Source organism: Diplotaxodon limnothrissa, linkage group LG2 (genome assembly GCF_057381915.1).
Source record: "Diplotaxodon limnothrissa isolate DT_005_m linkage group LG2, D_limnothrissa_male_GT1.1, whole genome shotgun sequence".
In the NCBI taxonomy this organism is placed as follows: Eukaryota; Metazoa; Chordata; class Actinopteri; order Cichliformes; family Cichlidae; genus Diplotaxodon; species Diplotaxodon limnothrissa.
This window is the reverse complement of record NC_140597.1, coordinates 37,591,217-37,615,116: the sequence shown is the minus strand read 5'-3', so window position 1 is coordinate 37,615,116 and position 23,900 is coordinate 37,591,217. Positions and strand designations below refer to the sequence as shown.

Genomic DNA, 23,900 nt, shown 5'->3' with positions numbered 1-23,900 from the left:
GGAAATGACAGTCATATGACAGACGCTGACGTGCCAGCCCTATAAGAGGTGTGGAGCCAGGCCCACACCTAAATCTCGTTGATGGACTAATTATTGGCCCGTGTGCGTTTTAAAGCTCACACGAACCTAAGTGTTTAATAGCGCCTCATAAAATCTTCACCAATGATTTCATACTATTATAATTAGGGTGACTAGATACCTCCCTTTATGCCGGACTCGGCTTCTCAGTTAACGAAAGTGAACTTTCACGAGAAATACGCTGCTGTGCAAACGTTTTGAGCTAACCTGCATTTCTTTACATTTTGGAAGTTTTCAGAAGTGGTCTTGAGTAATAGTTTTCCAGGCTTTCTGAAGATCTTTCAGAGTTTTTATTTGGACATTTTGTTAAGCCACTTAACACTGACTTATTAATTGTTCAAGCATAAAAAGGGACCTAACTCGAGGGATAAACATGACAACTTGGAAAAGAACCAATTTCAAACTGTCTTTAGGCAGCTTGTTATTAGCAGCCTGTCAAAAAATGCATATCATTTGTTTTCGTGTCTTTAGTTGGATCTATAAAAAAATATAAAATTGGATTTTTAAACCAAAAACGACATTCCAATTCTCAAAGACCTGTTAGCTGAAAAGTTGGCATATCTCGACATGGTGAGCAATGACCTTTGACAAAGATTTGAGCAAATTGGACTAGTGCAGGACTAAACAACCTGGAGGCTTAAAACTATCTACAGTCAATGGTCACAATCTGAAACTCATGTCCTTAAGAAAAGGAAAAAAAAATCCTCTTATTAACTGTATTTCCATGTATGTTTACTGCCTCAATAAATCACAGCACCTATTTATTACCATGCCTCAAGACCTTTGCGCAGTACTGTATGGCTCAAAAAAAGAGATGTTATTTTCTGTGGATTGATGGATAACCATTATTGCAAAACAAAAAAAAAACAAAAAAAAAAACAAAAACGTGAGCAGACAATATAGAAAATGGGATTATAGAAGCCATCCCATTAAAAACAAACTTTAGCTTATATTTAAGCTTACAAGGTGTAAATTGCTTTAATATAAAATATTCCATCTGTCCATCACATAATCAGCATCACACCGATAACATCTGTTTAACTTAGACTCTCTTTCCAGCTTTAGTACCCAGCCTCACATAGTCATACGCTGAAATAGTTGGGATCTGGTCACCCTAAATATAATTACACGTGTTTGAAAACCAGTGATTGAACATGACATAACCCACTGAAACAGTTATTTTAATCTGAAGAAATCTAACAGACTCATACAAACAACGGCATATCTGATCAATCATTGTCTGCCTCATATGTTGAGGCGTTTTCCATCCACTTTTCAGTAAGCCTGATAGGGAGACTTAAGAAAAAAAGTGTGTAGTAATGACATTGAATGTGGACTCTCATCGTATTGTGCTTTTACTAAGGGTCATCAAAAACCTAACACAAAGTGGACTGCCATGTCAGATTTTTTAAAATGCTTTGTGGTGCATGTACAAAAATGACCTTCAAAGAAAAAGCAAAAGAGAAACTTAAATGTGTTTACTTATACAAGTGGGCTGCCTTAGCAGCTTCATTATAGCCTATAACAACAAGAAGTGCTCCATTTTTGGCACATTTTGTGTGATTACAAACATCGCTATATCACTGGGCTACATGGCCTTGAAACTGTAAAACTTTGCTGATGCAGGATCACACATTTGCCACAGAAATTCCCAAAATTTCCAGTTCCCTACTTTAAATGTTAGTCCCACTTTTGACACTGACAAAAGAAACAAGCATCAGTTTAATTTTTATCCTTTTTTCTCTCTCAAACATGTGGTACATTTAGAGCATTGTTAGGTGTGTTAGCATTTGCCTGGGATACTGGATGAACAAAAAGGAAGAAAAAAAATAGTGACTTGATAACAAAGAGCATATTGATGCAAACCAAGGACAAAGAAGAATCTAAGTTTGAAAATAAATACTTTTCCTCTCCATTTAAAAAAAAAAAAAAGAGCAAACTGAACAATATCTGTGTGTCTTCTTTGTCCCAGCTCTCTCAGAGGCACTGACAAATATGGACAATATTCTCTTTTCAATAGGCATGCAGTCCACAGGATCACAAGACCCCTGACGAAAAACCCTGTGGAGCTATAGCCATTCAGTTGTCGGTCGCTGGGTTGAAGATGATAATGGATAACATCCACTGGAGCAGACGATTTAAGAGACCGAGCACTCAGAACGGCTTTCATCCTGACTGGACCACCTGCATCCACCTTTCTTTCATCTAAGCCACATAGTTGTACTGGTTGGAGTTCTCCTTGTCACGCTCCATGTAGTCCCTGTCAATAAGAGACTCTATCCTCTTTTTCAAGTCAGCAGGCTGAGAGGAGAGGACAGACAGGAGGCACGAGTTAAAACATGAAAAACATGCCAGCATTTCAAGCTATATTTTGAGGTGTGATATAGAAAAAAAACAGAAGTGAAAAGGCAGATTCATGTTAGTCTTCCCAAAATTTATCATAAAATAAAAAGTAAATTAAAACACCTTCTCCTTTTCCTCTAGACCTGCATAAAGGTTATAGTTTTTTTTGTTAGTTTCCCCCCTATTTGATACACGCTGTTACACTGGAGCAGGGGTCCCCAATCCCAGTCCACGAGGGCCGGTGTCCCTGCAGGTTTTAGATGTGTCCTTGATCCATCACAGCTGATTTAAATGGAGAAATTACCTTCTCAACATGTCTTGAAGTTCTCCAGAGGCCTGGTAATTTCATGTGATCATGTGATCCAGGTGTGTCGACCCAGGGTGAGATCTAAAACCTGCAGGGACACCGGCTCATGTGGACTGGGATTGGGGACCCCTGCACTGGAGGATGCTGATATTAAACACTGCCAAAGTTTAAAACCCCGATCCCCTAAGAGTCATATTCTAAATTTGGTCAACACAGCGTAACAGCAGCGTCTAACATTGTTCCTACACAGAGCTATGGAGACCATTATCTATAGCGCTTTACTCAGTCCCTAAGGACCCCAAAGCTACATTCAGTCATTCACCCATTCACACACTCACACACTGGCAAGCTACATTGTAGGGGGCGCACTGACAGAGGCGAGGCTGCCGGACACTGGCGCCACCGGGCCCTCTGACCACCACCAGTAGGCAAACATGGGGTTAGTATCTTGCAGCCAGGAGGCAGGAGGCAGCCAGGAGGCAGCCTGGGATCGAACCACCGACCTTCTGATTAGTGGCTGACCTGCTCTGCCGCCTGAGCTACAGCCACCCCATGTTTTAGCAGGATCAAAAACATGTGAGACAACTGGTCTCTTGACACTCTTGTTTGTGGCGTAGCTGCTTCTTTAAAAAAACAAAAACAAAAAAAAACAACCATGGAAATTCCAGACTGTACAGTTCCTCTAGTGGTCACCTGAGGCTGGCACCCAAAGCAAGCCAATTCCTATAGAGTCACATCTTAAAATGCCCAACTTTTCAGCATTAAAAACAGATTTACAGCCTTGTAGATAAACAAACAAACAAAAAAATTCTCATGTAGAACTATTTGTGTCTGTGCGGCACACTGGTACTGCATATGGTTGCAGCTTATAGTTCTTATGGAAAAAAAAAAAAAAAAAAAGAATAAAATGAACACTACAGTGGACAAAAAACACCAAAGTTAAAGCTTTTAAATGCAAAACTCAAAACCAATGGGTGACCTGACAATCATGTGAAAAAGTGCATCTTTATAGGAATGGAGAGAGTCCCCTGAAAACTTTTTCACATGACTGCATCTTTTATCCTGTACGTGAAGAGCAAACGTGTTAAAATACAGAGAACTTCTTTGCCGTGAAGTGAAACTTTCAATGCAGCCACTATCTCGGCTTCTCATTTTGGCTTCTTGATCTCTGACTATTTTTCCCCACTCCTTCCTCTTTGTGGTAAACACTGAAGTCACCCCCTATCATGTCCAAGCAAACTTTTAAACCGAATCAGCAATCTGTCACATCGAAGCGTCACTGCTGTCTGGCCAAGTCCTAGTGGGTTTTTTTTTTTGGTTAGATCTAGTTTAGCTGAAATTGTCGACTGTGGAAGAGCGGGGGTCTGTCCAGCAAATGAAAGAAACTTCCTTTACTGGAGGACTGAAAGTAGACGAAAAAGGAGAGGGACTGAAATGGTAAGTGAAAGTAGTGAATACCCAATACAATATTCACATGTAGGAAGCCCCACAGCTTGGAAGGTTTCAAAAGCTACATTCACTTCTCATTATTTCTACTACTAGATCATGCATTAAACCCAGTGTAGTCCTTCTGTATGTTAAAAATACTGGCAACTACCAGTGCTATTTCAGCCTCCTAGTGGACACACCTATCAACTTAAAATTGGCTTATTTTCAAGTTATTGCATTTACAAGATTTTCAGAAAACTAGACCTTCAGTTCGAGGTCACTGAGATTCAAATTCATCTGAGACTTGTAGTAGTTACACCTATGGTATCAATTTTAAAATCCTACGTTCTCAAGTTATTGCATTCACGAGATTTTCAGAAAACTTGACCTGAGGTCAAGCTCGTAGATACACTTATGGTGTCAATTTTAAGGCCCTACGCTGACTCATACTCGAGTTATCACATTCACAAACTTTGGTGTCCGCACCTGGTGATGGCATTCCCCATCAGCTTTTACGACCGAGTGGTAAAAAGAAAAAAAACAAAACAGAAAATCATTTGTGATTATCACCTTGACGGGGAACTTCAGCTGACTGTACACTTCAGACATCAAAAGATTATGGGTCAGAGTCTTCCTCATCTTCATGATCCGCACAATGGCAGCATCGATCTGGTACTGACGATCCTGAAAGACTCTTTCTGTGGTGCTGGCTTGCTCCTCCACCTGAGTAAAAGAGGAGAGTTAAAAATAATTTTCCGATCCTTGAAAGATAATTTAGAAAAATACGGTGAGAGCAAACATACTGTTTCTTTCATCTGGATCTGGTTTATTTTGATCCTGAACAGCTTGTGTTTGAAGTCGTCATTGCAGGAAAACTTGTCCCCATCTTCTACATCTTTGCTTTTTGGGATTTTGGTGAGGACACGTGCTTTACCACATGCAAGTGACTGAAGAGTCCGCCGTAGCTCACTGTCCTCTGTGGAAAGGCCCAAAGATCAGTGTGGCTGGGAAAAAAATAGAGGATGCCATTTCTTCATGAAAAAGTGCTTTAATGTGTTAATACAAACCTATTCCTGTTGCCACTTTGATCTCTTCCAGGGTGAACTCCTCTCCCTCATTAAACATCAGTAAGACAAGGGTTTGGAAAAGTGACACCTGCAGCTCCTTCTTGCCCTTTTGCAAGAAACATCAAGACGATTAGCATTAAACTTGGCTCACTGAGTGAGCAAAACACACAAGGTCATTCTTAGAAAAGAGTTCAAACCTCTTTAAATTCAGCTTTTAAGACACAGTGGCCTAACGTCGACTGCCACTGCAGCTTCCTGCCACTGTGTTTGCCCAGGTAGAAAGTCTTGAAGATCTCCTGCAGTCGCACCATCTGGACAAAGATAAGAGAGGTGTTACAAAGCGACGCTCGTTATATTGAAAAGTACAAAATCAACCCTCAGTATTTGCTCAGGACTAACCTCAGGTGGCAGGTGCACTTCCATAGGGACGTACGTTGGCCAGTAGCCCATAGTGAGGATATTCACTGTCAGCTCGATATTGCCGGGAATGTTTTGGCACTGCATATACTACAGAAATACAAAGACATGAGTTTATCTACCCACAAAGAAGTTTTAATCTTAGTAAACTGAAACTAGCAGGAAACTGAATCCATTAGCAGGATTTTAGACTGAAAACAGGCAGTGTTGGTGAGGGTCCACCCTTTCAGTTTTATTGTAATTACACAAGTCTGAAGACAGAAAATCAAACCAGACTGTAATTATATGAAGAAACTGAATTTTACAACACTGGAAACTAATTTCACCAAACCCTCGTTTACAGAGCTATTTTAGTAACCAGGTATTACAGAGATACTTCTATTATAAATGGCTCTATTTGTGTTTATCATCCTCCCGCTCTGTTTCCTTTATACATGTCAGATACTTTGCAATACTTTAATGTTAATACTTTCAGTTTTTATTCATCTTTATACATACATTTTTTTCCCCTCAAAAAAATGATTCAGTGCGCCTTATGTATTAATTCTGCATCAATAGCAGGGAAAGTTTGTTGTCTGCATTTTAATACGTCAGAGTTTATATGCACATCCGTCCTGGCTGACTGTAGTTGGTGGTTGTCTTTCTGACGCACCCACAAAACAAAACGTACATTAAGCCAGCTGCCTACTGTCTCACACCTCTTCCATGAAACACGTTGTTTAACTGGAGAACTGGTGCAAACCAGACACTATTCTCAGACTGAATGTGCCCCAGGTTTTATGTTATGCTGACAGTTGAATTACATCTTTTTGATTTACAATGTCTATATTTCAAGCCCTCAGGGAAAGCAAAGGTAGGCTAACACTTTGGTTGCATTGTCGGCAATTTTTTTCTTTTTGATAAAACTTCAATGAAAAGATTTGTCTTTTTTCACCATGTAATGCTTCAATATGTGTGAACAAAACCTTTTCCAAAATGTCATTTTTGCCTATTTATGTAGGCAAAGTGTTACCTGTTTGAACTGCACCATGATGTCCTTAGAAAGCTCCATGTCCTTGAACATCCCCTCCAACTTGCTGGTGAACGCTGCTCCACATTCTGAAAAACAAACGTTGTGAGTCAAAGTTCAATCAGTCACTGTCAGGATTCCATCATGTAGCGCCTGTGTGCACACGTGCTAAGAAATGGCACTAAGCTATGAAAACTGACCGTGTTTAAGCTTTGACAGCATTGATTTTTCAGCATCAACAGAAGCACTTTTTCCAACCAGCAACCTCTTAGCCAGGTCCTTTTTGTAAAACGCCTCGAAAACATCTTTTCCTGCAAGGACATCAAAGTCTCACAATAAAGGCCGCACAAAGGACAAAGTACTGTACTTACACAACTGTTACAGTAAACATTACCATAGATGAATCTAAAGATAATCATGATCTTATCCAGCATCTTCTCCAGCTCTTCATCCGTGGCCTCTTTGTTTCCTGCCCTCAGCTTTGAATCCACATGTTTTGCTATAGAGAAATGTTGATTATTATCATGTTGGCAGAATTATTGTTGTTGATTGTTATTATTTTTCTCTTCACTGTGTGGCAGTTATGAATGGGGAACATGCTTAGTTACAGACCTATGAGCTCTGCAGGTTTATTTGGCCGTTTGTTGATGAATGTTTCAAAAGCTTCCTTCATGGCATTAACAAATTTCTCATTCTTCATGAAACACACGTCGATGATTAGATCCACTTTATCTTTAAAGTCCAGCAACTCCTGCACCATGGTTTTGTCTTTTTCCGGATTGATTACGATCGTGCTTCCAAAAGCCTGAATTTGTATTTTCAAGACATTAAAAACAATTAAAACAGTGAATTGATTCTGTCTTCTCTTCAGTCTTTCATTTAAAAGCTGCCATACCTTTATGTATTCTATCCAGTGCTGCAGGAGCACGCTAACGCCACCACGCACTCGACTGAAGAGCTGATAGAGGAGAGACAGATCCTGAATTCTGTTCTCATCCAGCAGGTTGGTCAGACCTGCAAGTTTCAAATAACAGCTAGAGGTCAATCAAGACTCAGTATGAGGTTCAGACAAGACAGTCACATATCAGGTACTTCCAGAACAGTCACTTATGCTTCACTAAGAGTAAAAAAACTAGGACAGCAGGTTGACTTTAATTTCATTCCCACCGACTGGATTCATTGGAATCACTCTCAGACTGATTGCCAAAGGTTTACAAATAACTGCAGTCTAATTTTTCATGCAGATTGCAAACATGTTGCAATCAGTATCAGTCAGTCTGCGCAGATGAGTGAAAATCGCTTGAGGTCCATCTATTTGCAATAGAGGACTCGACTTAACTGGTTGCATTCTGGTTATATTCCCAGAATTCCGCATCAAAGTTACTCGGCACCGATGTCATTCTGCATTTAAACTGCCATCCTGCAGTAACTAGAGAACTATTTGTTAAGGAATTTTTATTTTAAATTCATGATGTTCTGGCTAAACTCTGAATGTAAGTAGTGAATACGATTTTCTTTGTATGTAGACGACAGCAGATTTGATTTTTTCCCTCTTAACTTATCACAGTTCATCTCTGTATTATCACAAGCAGATTGCATGCAATTGCTAACTTGACTCTGTTCAATTGCATAGTGATAGTCCTGTTGCCATCTAGATGCACGAATGTTGTTTTGAAGACACTGACTGATTGGTCAGAGTGGTCATAGACCTGGGGTCCGTTCTTCGTACCTCGCTAAGTAAGTTAGCTGGATTTGATTGTTGACGATTTCGCGTGATCCTGGATCGTTCGGTTCTCTGAAGCTCATCCGGGACTTGCTGTCATAGCAACAGATCCGTAAGCGTAAACCTGCTCGGGAGCAGGCTTACTTTATGTAAACAGGATTAGATCGCGGCCACTCAGGTATGTCCGCTTCATTTATACGAAAGCAACAGCGATATTTTACCACTAAAGATATCAATGTAACTAAAGATAATGCAGTACTTGATTCTTGTATTGATTCCATACAGATACACACAGGTCATTTCCTAAAAAAAGGGAAATGTACTATTAATCATTCTATTTCATGTATTTGATTATTTCAGATGTAATTCATATTTTAGAGTAATAATAGTAAATTACTTCATGTAATCAAGATGAGAGACCACGGCTATAAAAGCGAAGGTGGATTTGGGAAGTCTGTCGCAGCCATGTCCTGTCCGTATACGCGACCAACCCATTGCGGAAGGTGCAAGATTGATAATGAGAGTTTTCAGAATTCAGCGTATATTGCGGGACAGACAGGATCCTTTAGCTCAGCGCGACAGTGTGCTCATTGAGAGATATCGATTTTCCCGTGAGGGTATTATTCACTTAACCAACTTGTTGACGAGGGGGTGCAGGACCACCACCTGTCTTCTTCTGCTCTGCCCTTTTCTTGGTTGTTGTTATGAACAAACAAACAGATTATTTCAGGGTCTCTTTCCAAGAGACTAAAAGCAATATAAGTGATAAATATTACCATTCTGTAGAATATTCTTATTTCACTTTTACTTGTTCCCATGTTCTAGTGGGTCCTGTTGTGGCTCTAATGTGAAAGAGGATATAATGTAATATAATATAATATAATGTAATATAATATTGGATAATATGATATAATGTAATAAAATATAATAAATTTACCCTACCGCCTACTGGTGTTGGCCAGAGGGGCCGATGGCGCGATATGGCAGCCTGGCTTCTGTCAGTCTGCCCCAGGGCAGCTGTGGCTACAACCGTAGCTGCCTCCACCAGTGTGTGAATGTGAGAGTGAATGAATAGTGGTATTGTAAAGCGCTTTGGGTGCCTTGAAAAGCGCTATATAAATCCACTCCATTATTATTATTATTATTATTAAATTACTTACGAGTTTAATTTGTCAGCAACTTCCTGCCAGCCCTCTCTCCTTGCTTTTGCAGCCTTTGCAGTGTTCCCTTGCGTTTTAATTAAACTCTGAAACTCCTGAAATCCCTCACTCAAGAGTTCTTGCTCTGCTGCCGAAAAATACCGAGCGCGCTCCTTCGACATTTTCGCCGACCAATCAAAGGGTTGCCGATCAATGTTTCTACTATCGATGCATAGCCCCTGTTAAGCCACCCAGTGATCTCACATTACTTCATCCAGCTGTACTAATCGTCAACAACAGGTGTGTTCGGAGAACCGGAATAGCGAGCTCAAAGTTGGCGCGATGATTTGATCTTGGATGTAGTAAGCGAGGTACGAAGAACGGACCCCTGGTACCCATTTTTGAAGCTACCATATCGAAGCCATGGCATCACAATCACTGCACACAGTTACAATAGGTCTCTTTCTATACAAAGCGGTGAAAGACAAAGAGACTTAAACAAAAAAGTTACAGGCCACTAGATATCTGCCTTAATGAGGACTTAAGATTTGCCTGCTTTTTTGTAAACCTTGTTGTTCATTGACTTTAATTCAAATTCTTCACAATGGAAATTACCTATGTAATTTATTTAAATTTGACAAATATTGTGAGCTAAAAGGCTGTCTTTATATCCCAACAGCCTTTTAGGACCTAGAACTGGTCCAAGTTTGAGAACTACTACTCATATAAACAACATAAAAACAAAAAGACTAATGCAACATTATATGAAACTAAAAATGTCTTAAATCAGACACACTGAAGAGAAAATCTTGTTAAAAAATTGCCATAATTTAAAATATGCTGTAACAAGGACAAAAAGGTACATTTAATAAGCTAAACCCTCATTTGTTTTACAATAATTTATTATTATATAGTGACCGCTTATATTAAGTGTTTACCTTTTTGCAGAGTTGCTGTGAGATGTTCACCAAGCAGCTGCTTCTCCACAGCAAGGATGAGCGGTTTTCTGAGAGGAGGAAAAAGCTCAGGTTACGCATCGATCTCTGTCACCGTTTATTTGCTAAGTGAACGCTTCAGTCCGACACTCACTGTGTGCTCTGGTCCAGGTACGTGATTACTCTGTCAGCCTCCTCCTCCAAGCGCTTGTTAACATGATGGAGATATTCTGGTACCTAAAAAACACATTTACATTCACACCACAGCTTTTAATGCTTATTCTGTAATGCAGATGAAAACTACCCATCGAAAGATTACATAACATCATAAAAAGTTGTTTTTCTTGCATAGAGGATAATTTGGCAGTCTTCACAGAGAGGTTTGTAGTTTTATTTTCCCTACAGTTTCTTCAAATTAAACTATAAGAATTGAGCGTTTGCAAAACAAAGTCTCTGCGCTTCACCTTTTGTATAAAAAAACAACAACCAAAAATCCACATAAACTAAGCTTCCAGTTGCAAAGTGAACGTTTTATATACTTTCTGCTTCAACCAGGCAAATGTTTTTTTTGCTGAGCTAAAAGCTTCACTCAAAACACGTTTACGGTGCCAGACCTGCTTTCTGCTTTACTAATGCTTAGTTCAGTGGCTACATCTGTGTTCCTCCTCTTCTATAATGAATTTCCACATGTGGTTAAATGGTTGGCTTTTTGTAAAATTTCTAACAACATCAAAAAATATTGAATCCTTTCTGAGGCATTAGTTGCTTATTTATTCCTTAGAAGAACCAAATGTGACAAAAAAGCTTCAAATCCTCACATCTGACAAGACAAACCCAGGGAATGGTTGGATGTTCTGTTAGAAGTAATTAACAAGAATTCTAAGAACAGCTGCCAAGGATTTTTCATGGGTTACTAAACTAATGACTTTAAGAATTGGTTTAGTCAGCTGATCAATGAATCGTGGATAACAGACGACAAAATAAAAAGAATGTGTTCCGAGTATGAGGTTATATAAATCACCTCTCTCTCCTGCATCAGCCTCTGTCCCTCTGCAGCGTACAGTCGATTAGTTTCCTCCAGAAAGCGTTGCTCAAAGGACTCTTGATAAATCTGCCAAGGAGGCCGACAGAACACAGGTTTCATTAAAAATATCTGACAACAGGAAACAGACACTTTATCACACCCGTGTGCAGGTGAGCCATGCAAACAACACACTTTTGTTGTGGTTCAAATAAACGGAGGAAATCCAAACAATCTTCAAAAACACATTTAGACCGTCACTACTTAATATCTGGGTTATTATTTGAAGAGTTGCCCTATTACCTGAAGGTCAGAGAGCATGCTCAGCAGGCTCCTCAGCAGACTGCGGTCTATCGCCTCTCCGTTTCGCTCCCTCTCAATGAGCAGCAGAATCCCGTCGATGGTTTTGCTCTGAACCTTCAGATCGCTGATGATGTAGAACCGGAACAGCTCCAGACCCATGTCCCTGAAGACCACAACAACCCGTTCACCATACAATAAAACAGAAATCAGCCCGAGTACGAAGCTAAAACCACAACATGGCTGATCACTCACCAAATCGATGGCAGCATGGAATTCTGTAAAACGTAGGTGCGATCCAAAAACAGGAATATACTCCTAATCATGATCTGTGGAACAAAGATACACAATTAATCACGCTTTCAATGTTCAGATGACCTCCTCCAATCTTACATATGAAGTTTAAAGGTCCTACAAAGCCTGCTGAGATTTCTCAGATGTTGCAGCTTCATTTGTTGGTGGTTAAAAAGTTAAGAAATGGAACAGAAATCACTTTAAGACGGAGAACAGATCGTTAGCTCTTTCAGTTTGGGGGAATTTTAATTCCCTGAATATCCATGTGTTGTTTAGGATGTGAAGAAATCAGTCAGAAATCAGGATGTGCACATATTTCTATAATCATTGCCTTAGCTGTAAGCAGACTAATGTTACAACCTTGGGCCAGTAAAACTAAAAAGTGGGTCTGTGCAATCCTTCTTACTGTTTAGAGTAGTAAGAGCGCTGCAGAGGCAGTAAGAGTAATGTATTGTGGTATTAGTGTTAGTGGAAGGATTTGATAGCCTGCAAATAGTAAATTTATGGAGAACACATGGGTTAACTGCTGCTGACTACCCGAAATGTCTAAACTATCATTATGGGCTGGATGGTCTGTTGTGTGGTGGCATTATAGGAAAATTCTAATTTTTAACATTACATTTGTTTCTCTCTCTTCGCTGTCAAATACTCTAGTTAGCACAGATGCATCTGCTCCATACTGCTGTATGTAAATTGCCTACTATTATTGAAGTTTCATATGCTTGTTATGCTAGTTTTCAGAACCACACCCACTTCCTTCGATACCTGATCACTTTCACTTAAACAGCTTCTTTATTAAGTGTGTGATTAAGAAACCGTTACTGCGCCAGCAAGCTGGATGCCCTGTAGCGATTCAACTTTAAACACTAGCGTAGGTAGCAGACTTGAGATATTCTATAGTAATGTCGTAAATTTCCATCTCCTCTAGCGTTCCTCACTCTGCTGGACTGGCTGCTTGCAGGCATTGCACAACTAAAACCTCATACAAAACCCAAGATAGTGATATTTGCAAAACAGTCCATTTACAGGGCCGGGGTGGGGGGTGACTAATGACAGATGCATTTGAGTTGCACTACTTGGAATGTAAGAGCCAGAATAGTTTGTCTCTGTTTGTAATATTTCATTTACAAGCCCCCCGACCAACTCTATTATAAATCAGTTTTAAAAAATTGCTATGTTTAACAGTTTTTAACAGTATAAAACATACCATTTGTCTACAGTGATCTTGCCAGCACTTGTCAATTTTCTTCAGGAAAAGCACGCTGTCCAGGGCATCCGTGAGAACAAAGTTAAGGCAACAGTGGACACAAAATAACAACATCTTCTCTATGCGATTCAGCGAGCGAGACCGTGAAAGGATATTCTCTGAACTGATCAATTTGTGCCTTGATGTGGTCTTCACACACGGCCCTCAGCTGTTTGTACAACTTGGCAGAGATCTTATGGAAGCAGAGGTTTTCCACAGCCTGAGGGGAGAAAACAGAGCTGTCGGAATAATGATAACGGCACAGTTGCTGTTTGCAGATGGGGGAATTCAGCGGGTCTGTCTGGATACCTGGTAGAGCTCCTCTAGATTGTATTTGATTGACGTGCTGTTCTGTATGGCCTCCACCGCCTCCTTCAGCTTCTGCCAGGTCTCCTGCGTGTAGTTCTCGGGCAATTTGGGCTTTTCTGTGAGAAAAACAAAAACAGAACTGTGTTACCAGTCTCACTCATACTTAGAGGACTGATTATGAGAAGGCATAATCAGTCTGTCTAAATGCAAGTGAATACGTCTGTGATAACTTTTTAGACTGACTGTAACTTATTTTTGGTAAATTCCCAGTTAACTAGAATTACTTAAATTCCAGAATTTTCATTGGTGAGAGAAAAATGCATTTACCAACCAAGAAAGATAAACTCATTTGTGAAATAAGTCACAACCAAATTTGGGTTCCTCAACACAGATGTCCCTCTCTTGTTTCTATGTCCGTCTGCATGTGGTCTCTCACGCAAAATTACCATTTTCCCACTCTTGTTTTGGAAAATGATTCACTCTGCTCAGCTCAAGTTGCACACATGACAGATTTTTACGGATTATTTTTAATATACATTTAAAGAACGTTATCATTATGAAAACAATCTGGTTTAGTTTTGGGGCAAAATACCGAGGTTGCCACGGTGATACGAACCCCACTTTGTAACGTACATGTTGCTAAAATGAGGAGTACCTCTAATTGAAATAAATGTTACAGTTCATGTTCACAAACGCTAACAGACTTTTTCACATTTGCTGAGACCACACTGCAATACTCCTTTTAAATTTTTCTCTTGATTCTCTCATTTCTGTCTTATAAATATATAAGACATCCCATGAGAGCACTTTAAAAAAATATGCTTTTTTAAATGTTTGTGCAAGATTCTCACAGTTTAAACTTCTTAAATTTTTTTAACTCTGTGGTTTGATTTGCTGTTCTTGTGTTTTTGTCTGGTCACCTTAAAGTCAAAGATGGTTTAAGTACTTATCACAGTATTAATCTGTTTTTTTCCCCACATACTACACCCGGTCCCAGTCTTCATTTACTCATTGTTGGCCATCTATAACAACTGTACCATACAAGCTGAAACCACAATATGAATTTTAGTGTATTAAAAAAAACTGCACCTCAGTTTTTCTCAGTTTACTGACACTCGGCCAAATATTGTATCATCGGGTCTGTGACACACATTTGCACCAACAAAATGTCAAACCTAAAGACTCCAGATCAGGTATCTTTAAAGTGAAGATTTCTTTGTTCTCATGGAAGAAAAATGGGTTGGGGTGAGCAATCAATAACGCAGTTTACAGTTTATAGGGCTGACGCAGTGTTTACAGAGTAAACATCTTTACTAATATATATACAAATATATTTCATATATACAAAATGGGTAGTTTTTTAAAAAACTTTCCAGCAATGTATCTGATAACTTAGTTGCCTCAGCATCACTGTCTGTAATAAAAAACTGAATAAAATAAAAAAGAACAATATTTATTTATTTGATATTTGTCTTGGTTAAAACTTGCTGCCTTTGTTTCTACAGCTTGAATTATTTGTTTAACACGTGTAAGGTAGGATGCTACTCTAACACTGGTTACTTACTGGTGTCTTGTAATCCAGTGTGGGCTGAGCCTGAAGACTGCAATAATAAAATACAATTAACTGATACTCTGCTATGTGTGCTGCAGCCCAGATTTCAGGGTTTTTCCTGGCTTAGAAAAGATCATCAAGGGGTGACAACCAGAGCTATTACAGTGTTGTATTCTTCTTATTAATTTATTATTACTTTTTATTCCATCTTGAATTTTCATTTTAAATTTTTGTTTATATATATATCTATATATCTATATAGATATCTATATCTATCTATCTATCTATCTATATATATATATAGGGTTTTTTTTTTTAAGGACAAAGTCTTGAATTAGTCAATTACACAGAAATTTTGAATGTATTTACACCTAGTTTTGACTAAGTGTAATCCGATATAATCGAATACACCTAAGTACAGACAAGTATAGTAAGCTTGTCTCTGTGTCTAAAAAACATTGCTATGTTAGGGATCAATAAGCCACACTTCCAGGTTATCATTTCAAAATTTTGAATTGGGTTCTTTAAAATTCTCAACTTAGTTTCAGCCAGTAAGTCAAGATTTCGAGATAATAACTCCTAAGGTCAATTTAATGTTCACTTTTAGTTCAAACTACCCACACAAGCGGTTTGATGAAAGACTAATCGATATTTTAACGAAGACCCCTATCATACATGACGGTACTGCACGCATAGGGAAAATATGGCCCGAGGACAAAAACTGCTTGGCTCCTGATGTCTTTAAAGAATAATCAGACCAGAAGCTTCTGGGAAACAAAATACAAAAAAGATTTATGTTCTTGGATTTCAAAACAACGACTGTGAGAAGTCAGTGCTGTTATTTCACTCATGTTGAACAGACGGCACTCCACTGCAAACAACTGCTCTGTGATGAAAAGCAACACCTTCAACCTAATGGTAAATATATCAAAATACCAGAAGGCCGTACAGCCTTTAAGTGGACTGTTTTATTTCAGATCTAATACTTTACTTGAATCCATTAATAGAAACGCCACCAGTGGCCCAGATGGACTTGAGGCTGGCCTAACATAGTTTGTTTTACAGCCCATCGATGGCATTGAACCCTGCAATAATAGTCTGTCAATGTTTACTATTACTTTTTTCCCCTGGCCACTTTATAAACAAACGTATTTTATGCTCAGGCAAATGAAACTTTCAAAAAACAGTTAAAGAACATGGTACACCTACAGTCATTAATAACTGTCGTTTGGTGGGATGTCCACATACCTAAGTCCTCTTTTTTTGGTATGTAAGTGGAAATGGGCCTCTACTTAAACAAGTGATAATGTCCTCCAGTGTTCAACTTAACAGGCCAACAGATCAGACGATTACTGCCCCACAAAGAGAAGCCAATTTAATTATTTTAGTGGAGTACATGCTTTCCCTCTCTTTAGACTCACCCCTCCATGCTGCAGGTACTGCTGTTGGAAAGAGAGGATGGCTGCTGTCAGCTCGCAGCAATGTTTACCAGAAATCTGGCATATTTAAAGATCTGGCAGCTTTAACTTTAGCTCCTGATTTTGGATAGGGGCAAGTGAAACCCATTTATAGGTTTAAACTATCCGTACAGGTGGTTTGATTTAGCAAAATCAAAGGGACTTATTAACTTATTTATAGTTACCAAGATTACTAATCAAGGAAATACACATTTTTCCCAAGTTTGCCAAAGCCCGTGATATCTTTGTCCTATGTTATGGTACAATTTTTAAGCATTAAACTCATAGATAGCTGTTTAAAATGAGCTCTAGTCTCTGTTAAATGTGTCGGCCAGCTGGGACCATATCATTGTGATATAGCAGGGATTTGTAAGTTTAAGGTGTGTTTTTTTTTTCTTTTTAGGAGCTTGGACCCCATCATCCACCAGTGTCTACCTCTGAAGTTCTTGATGACTAGTTTCTTGGCAGCACCGGGTTTACTGTTGGAGAAGGTGGTGGATCCTGCAGTTTTCGTCAGTCCGTTTGCGTGGTGCCCCACGCCGCCGGGCAGGAACATGGCTTTGCTTTTGTTATTGGAGCACGAAGCAGCAGCAGCAGCAGCCTCCTCAGCCATTTTCACATCGAGTCCAATGAAATCCACTGAATCCTCAAACCTCAACTTCTTCTGAATGTGCAGCGGAGTGGGAGAGGAAGAGGAGGAGGAGGAGGAGGAGGAATTCAGGGTCTTTGGAGGCGAAGAGGAGATCGTGTCACTAGTGTCTTCCCTCTCCGAGCCGTTTATTTTCCTCTTTTTCGTAGATGTGATGTTACCGCTGTCGGTTTTGACATCAGTAGCCGCGGGTCTAGCCTCCTGGGTTGGCGGTGGTGGGGGATTAGGGGAAGATAAACCTGTTGGAAACATGAAAAAACGGGAATACTAATTCTTAACAGCCAGTCTTCTGATCGGAAACTTCCAGGGTCGCCGGGAGGGGGGAAAAGCTCAGCGTCCGAGAGCTTTTATCTGCCTTAACGCGGAGAGGTTAAACCAAAGTCCTCTATCCTGTATAAAACAGACAATAAATCACAAACTACAGAAGCTCCACTTGAACCTAGCCTCGTCGCTGTCTTGTTATTGCTGGCAGGAGACGAAAGATGGTTGGCTATTGCTTCCTCTTTTGCCTCGCTTGTCTAAGCGCGTCGTAAAGTCGTGCAGAGAGTGAGCGGTTTGAGGAAAGCGGCTGTTAATGAAAAATATTTACAGGAGAAACGCAGAAACTACGAGAACACGCTCACATGGGAGGAAAACAGCCGTCGGCGAACACGGGAAAAATCCGCTCAGAAAAGCTAGTCCGTGACCCCACCGGAAGTACTTTGTACAAAAGTAGTTTTTGCACAAGCGTGTTTCTTTTTTTCCAAACCGTTTCGGCCACAAGATGGCGCCCAGGCTCGACGTTTGACGTAAGTGTCACGCAAACAAATAAATAATAAATAAATAAATAATGCAATCGATGAATGAAAAGGTTTTGTACCGAGTCAACCTTTTTTATTATTATTTTTTGTTTTGACCCATGACAACTAATTTTCTTGGTTTGTTTGCCCTATATGTTTTGAATGGTCAACTACTTGTAATAAAGTTAATTTCAATTTAAAAAACCAAACAAATCAACAACAACAAAAACAAGGACAGATAAGTTTCAAACTTCTGCTTCTTTGTTATCCGATATTTTTTTCTTTATTTAGAAATGACGTCAGTTCAAACGGCACCTTCTGTAATTCCCACACTGAGTGCAGTCAATCTTTTCTGGGAAAGTACCCATGAGTTTTGGCACGGGATTTGTATATTTATCTTGGATTGTATTACTTGCAGCTTTAACTTTGGCTTGAAAAGCTTACTTTGTAATATATCTCACAATATTTCTGGCAGGATTTTATATCTATAAATGTACAAATTTCCAATTCATTCATTTTGGTTTTGGGTTTCTTTTTTTCTGTCTTCCCTGATTTTCTGTCCCCCTTATATTAACAAAGTTAAATATTTTAACTACAATGTTCTTTTTGCACTGTGGTGCGAATGTTAAAGTAACCAGAGTGAAGTATATATAAACTAATTTTTTTTTTTTTTTTTAAAGTTGAGATGATCATGGGATTTGAACCAGTAACCTTTGGCTATGAAATGATAGTGCTAAGTAACCATTGCACCAGCAATACTTTTCCAATAGAATTTACTAAGAAAGACTTGACTGTATTCAAAATCGATATTGATTATAGATTTTACCGCGCAGAAACTCTGGATGTTCAGATAAACATCTGTGATACAATATTTTATTATTCAAGATGAAATTATGAAGAACACACCATTTATCATACAACTATTTCTTAATGAGGGAAAATTACAATTCATGAAAGACTTTCAATATAATACCATCGCCATCTTAAAATTCAAACAACAAACATTGCTTTATTAAATGATTATAATATGCTACAATATGTGGTAGGTGACTGGCTTTTCTTTCATTTTAGCAACAGGTATTTCACAGAAAAGAAGATCAGACACCAGCTAGGCAGGATAAGAAAGACAAACGCAACAACATTGTCATCCCCTTTGTAGCCGGTGTATCAGAGAAACTCGGGAGAGTTTTCTCCAAGCACGACATCCCAGCTTACTTCAGACCCAGCAACACACTCAGACAGAAACTGGTTCATCCCAAAGACAAACTTCCTAAACACAAACTTAACAATGTAGTGTATGCTGTACAGTGTAGCGAGGAATGCCCAAATCTCTACAATGGAGAGACCACCATATATATATATATATATATATATATATATATATATATATATATATATATATATATATATATATATATATATATGTATATGTATATATATATATATATATATATGTATATGTATATGTATATATATATATATATATATGTATATGTATATATATATATATATATATGTATATGTATATATATATATATATATATGTATATGTATATATATATATATATATATGTATATATATATATATATGTATATATATATATATATGTATATATATATGTATATATATATATATGTATATATATATGTATATATATATATATATGTATATATATATATGTATATATATATATATATATGTATATATATATGTATATATATATATATATGTATATATATATATATATATGTATATATATATATATATATATATATGTATATATATATATATATATGTATATGTATATATATATATATATATATATATATATATATATATATATATATATATATATATATATATATATATATATATATATATATAATATATATATATATATAATATAATATAATATAAACATTTTAAAAACTGAGTATGTGTATAGTTTTAACAACACCTATATATATACACATATATATATATATATATATCGGGACTTTGTCGTGATAAGAGAAACGGTTGTGTTACGAATATTACCTAGGTAACAGGATGACGCGCCTTTTGACCTGACTTGCCGTGTGACGTGAAAACTGTTGCAAAGTGGCGCAATCCACGCACCGCTGGCCCTCCACTGCTGAGCAGGCGTGGGGTTGCATTAGCTTTACTTGATAGATGTTCTTGTGACTTTTATCTTATTTCCCTGAACGTAGTCTAAAGCAGACACCGTGACAAAATTTCACCCACTCGAGGAACGCTGTAACGACGACCAACGACGATGTTTAAAAAGTACGTTATTGGTTATTTTAAGTGTTGTAGTTAGCAACAGCTAGCTCACTGATTAGCATCCTCGAATTTTTTAAGTGGGCTCAGCTAATAAGACAAGCAGGCTCGACTTATGATAATATATGATATATTTTGTTGCCGATATAAAATTTAGGCTGCGGCGGACTAACAGAAAATAAAGATTGTTTAAGGGTGCTGTGTGATGTCTGAAAATATGCAGACGCATGTGGTTTGCCTCTTATGACTGAGCTAAATGAATTACTTACAGGTCCTACTTGTCGCTGTGTACTGAAAGAACATGAAAAGTGACATTTCAAACACTGAAACTAGAAGTGTTTTGAAAATATCCATGACCATTATGTTAATAACTTTAAGCAGATTTAAGTCGAATTTTTTTATTTGAGCTTACACATATTGGCGACGAGGGAGATGGATTGATGGACAGATCGAGGTACAATTACGTTATATGATAAAATCAGGTGTAAGTCGTTGAAGTAAACAGGCCAAGCAGGACGCCTCCTTAATCACTTTTATCTGCTCTCTTCTCATGCTGACTGTGTACTGGGGGATAATAGGTTTACTGTTTATAGATGCATTTGGAGTTTGAAACATACCTCCTGTGAGGAATGCATGGAAAAGTTCAGGGCTGGGGTGTAATCAGCATATGAGAACATTTGTTGCCAACTTTTTTTCAGTTGCTCTCTTTTAGGGATTGAAACGGCACGTCCTCCTGTGTCACACCAATCCTTTGCATGTCTTATAGTATAAATCTATGAACCTCCTATGTGGTCTTGCTGTTTTCTTTCTACCTGCCAGCTCTATATTCAGCATACTCTGACCAATATATCTACTGTTCTTCCTCTGCACATGTCTAAAGTATGCCAGGCATACCATACATCATAACCTCAAGTTTACAATCCAAGATAGCGGCAGTGAACGTAGTAAAAGTGTAAAACTTTCAATCTCCCACTACCCCAATTTCCCCCCACTCCTGCCTCTTCTTCAGTTCTCTTGTGTACCATCTTTAGTTTATGGTGATTGACTCCAGGGACTTAAACTGATCCACTTAGTTTTAGAGAACTCCCAGCTATGGGGACCAAAAGCCAGCACACTCAAAGAGGCCATTCCAAACCTGGATAAATGTGGGTTGTGTCAGGAAGGGCATTCAGTGTGAAATCTTTGCCAGATCAAAGATCACAAAACAGCTGTTGTGTTGACAGCAAATATTTTATTCAACACGATGTATATCTATAATAATGTGTAACATGGGTTGAGAGATATTGGTTGTTTTCTAAAACCATGTTTAAAAGGTATAAATCAAATTCTTAATGCTTGCATACGTTCCTGATGTTTGCTACAGCACATTGACTAAATACTTTAACTTAAGGCTCAGTTTCAGTGTTTTTTTTTCTAGTGTTAAACATGTTACCTTTTCTCCTTTCAGATTTGATGAAAAGGAAAATGTGTCCAACTGTATCCAGCTGAAGACATCAGTGATCAAAGGTATCAAAAATCAGCTGTTGGAACAGTTCCCTGACATCGAGGCATGGCTCAATCAGATAATGCCGAAAAAGGACCCTGTGAAGATAGTGAGATGGTATGATTGCTCATTTTAATATCTGTTATTTTTATATGTGGTGTATTTTTTCTAGAACACAAACCCAACTGTGAAAAAGTTGGGATGCCTTGTAAAATCGGAATAAAACAGAATGCAGTAATTTGGAAATCTCATAAACCCATATTTTATTCACAATGGAATATAGAAAACCCCAAACTGTTGAGGAGGTAGAATTCTGTATCAGACAAGAACGGGACAGCATTCCTCTTCCAAAAGTCCAGCAGTTCTCAGACGTTTAGAGACTTGTTAAGACAAGAGAGGATGCCACACATGGTAAACATCGCCCTGTCTCAACTTTTTTTTGGAATATCTTGCTACGTCAATTCAAACATTTGATGTTTTCTTTTCTCTGTGGTGAACAATAAGATTTCCAAATCATTGCATTCAGTTTGTATTTACTTTCACACAACCTTCTGAATCCAAACTGAGTTTGTAGATTCATCCCTACATTTGTTTCTTTATTTATTGCAGCCATGAACACATTGAAATCCTGACAGTGAATGGAGAGCTGCTTTTCTTCAGACAGAGAGAAGGACCTTTCTACCCAACCCTCAGACTGTTGCATAAATGTATGTGAGACCTTCTAATGCCGGCTTATTGCTCGCTGTATTTTAATTTCCGCCTTCTGATGACCTTTCTGTTTTTTTTGTTGTTGTTGTTTTTCCTTCTTGTAGATCCTTTTATTCTTCCACACCAGCAAGTAGACAAAGGGGCCATTAAATTTGTCTTGAGTGGAGCCAACATCATGTGCCCTGGGTTGACATCGCCAGGCGCTAAACTCTACCCAGCTAAGGCTGACACAGTTGTCGTATCCTTTCAGACATGATGCTCTGTCTTCTAGGTTTAAGCATTTATTCTATTTCATGTGAACTCCCCCATTGGTTTGTCTTTAATAAGTGAATTCAGGCAATCATGGCAGAGGGGAAACAACATGCACTTTGTGTTGGCGTGATGAAGATGTCTACAGAGAACATGTAAGACTTTACTGAGTAAATCCCTCACTAGTTGCTGCTGCTTCTTTTTCCTTAAATGTGCTCAACCCGCCCTTTTGTTTTGCAAACAGAGAAAAAGTCAACAAGGGAATCGGGATTGAAAACGTCCACTATCTGAACGACGGACTGTGGCACATGAAGACGTATAAATGATAACGCCAGCCATTTGGAAGATGTACGGAGCTCCTGATAGCGAAGCATGAGCTGCCAGTCAACTGTTTACACCTAGAGACTTAGCTGTGTAATCTACTGGAGGCTTTGAATCAACCGTCACTGTCATGCAAAAATAAAAGAAAGAGCTTGCTTTAAAGTGTATCTCAGTTGGCATTTTGTATTGCGGGAAAACAAATTGTAAAATGAACCACTTAAACAAAACTTGAACATGTCAACATGCTCTGATGTGCAGTTGCAAGAAAACGTTTGTGTGAATGCTTTGTGATTAATAAAGGTTTCTTGATTTGATTTCTCATGAAAACACAGTCTGCTCTTCATCTAAAGCCGTAATTACGGACAAATACAATCTGATTAAAAATGCACAAACAGTTGGACTCTTCCTGTCTTTATTAAACGGGGCTGGAAAAGAACGTTGAAATTACATAAACATTGTCGTTTTAAGCATGCAGACCCTGAAATAACCAGGAAGCCCCATACCATGATGCTCCCTCCACCGTGCTTCAAAGCTGGTTTGAGGTCTTCCTCTTTGGTCTTCCATTAACACAAAGACGGATTTTTCCAACTTCTCTAGAAAAACAGTTGTGATTGAAGACAGGTCCACATAAACCAGACTTCGTGAGTGCGGTCTTTATTTTTATGGATTGGCACCACTACAGGGCACAAATCCTATATCTCCTTAACTGTAATGCCTGACTCCGAGTAGCATTGGGAGAAGCGATTAGCTCAGAGATTCTTACCTTTCCCAGCCTGCACGGAGAGCATTTTAAATAACAAATCTG

The 23,900-nt window shown here is 38.4% G+C and overlaps 2 protein-coding genes across 2 annotated transcripts; one reads left to right on the top strand and one right to left on the bottom strand.

Annotated features, from left to right (window-relative positions):
- Positions 1-1,089: 1,089 nt before the first annotated feature.
- Positions 1,090-17,953, bottom strand: cul4b (cullin 4B). The gene is made up of 20 exons (XM_085373203.1): positions 17,061-17,953; positions 13,617-13,732; positions 13,424-13,527; positions 13,269-13,338; positions 12,023-12,096; positions 11,771-11,933; positions 11,468-11,557; positions 10,601-10,683; positions 10,450-10,517; positions 7,545-7,663; positions 7,262-7,454; positions 7,044-7,148; positions 6,850-6,960; positions 6,653-6,738; positions 5,623-5,730; positions 5,421-5,534; positions 5,224-5,329; positions 4,960-5,132; positions 4,727-4,879; positions 1,090-2,379 (listed from the first exon to the last, which is right to left on the bottom strand). Exons 1-20 carry the CDS (start codon positions 17,524-17,526, stop codon positions 2,284-2,286), a joined length of 2,598 nt encoding a protein of 865 aa, XP_085229329.1. The 5' UTR covers positions 17,527-17,953; the 3' UTR covers positions 1,090-2,283.
- Positions 17,954-20,182: 2,229 nt separating this feature from the next.
- On the top strand, positions 20,183-23,478 carry mcts1 (MCTS1 re-initiation and release factor). Its single transcript, XM_085373194.1, has 6 exons — positions 20,183-20,340; positions 21,782-21,934; positions 22,427-22,524; positions 22,630-22,763; positions 22,862-22,929; positions 23,019-23,478. Exons 1-6 carry the CDS (start codon positions 20,330-20,332, stop codon positions 23,098-23,100), a joined length of 546 nt encoding a protein of 181 aa, XP_085229320.1. The 5' UTR covers positions 20,183-20,329; the 3' UTR covers positions 23,101-23,478.
- Positions 23,479-23,900: the final 422 nt, after the last annotated feature.

Bases quoted from the DNA above. Each gene is read 5' to 3' on its own strand.
- mcts1 (XM_085373194.1), top strand. The intron at 22,525-22,629 runs GTATGTGAGACC...TCCTTCTTGTAG, and splicing joins CCTCAGACTGTTGCATAAAT to ATCCTTTTATTCTTCCACAC. The intron at 22,930-23,018 runs GTAAGACTTTAC...TTTTGCAAACAG, and splicing joins AAGATGTCTACAGAGAACAT to AGAAAAAGTCAACAAGGGAA.
- cul4b (XM_085373203.1), bottom strand. From the start codon at position 17,526: ATGTTTCCAACAGGTTTATCTTCCCCTAATCCCCCACCACCGCCAACC. The intron at 11,934-12,022 runs GTGAGTGATCAG...TGTGGTCTTCAG, and splicing joins TCCATGCTGCCATCGATTTG to GGACATGGGTCTGGAGCTGT. The intron at 7,455-7,544 runs GTATGGCAGCTT...ATACAAATTCAG, and splicing joins ACTGGATAGAATACATAAAG to GCTTTTGGAAGCACGATCGT.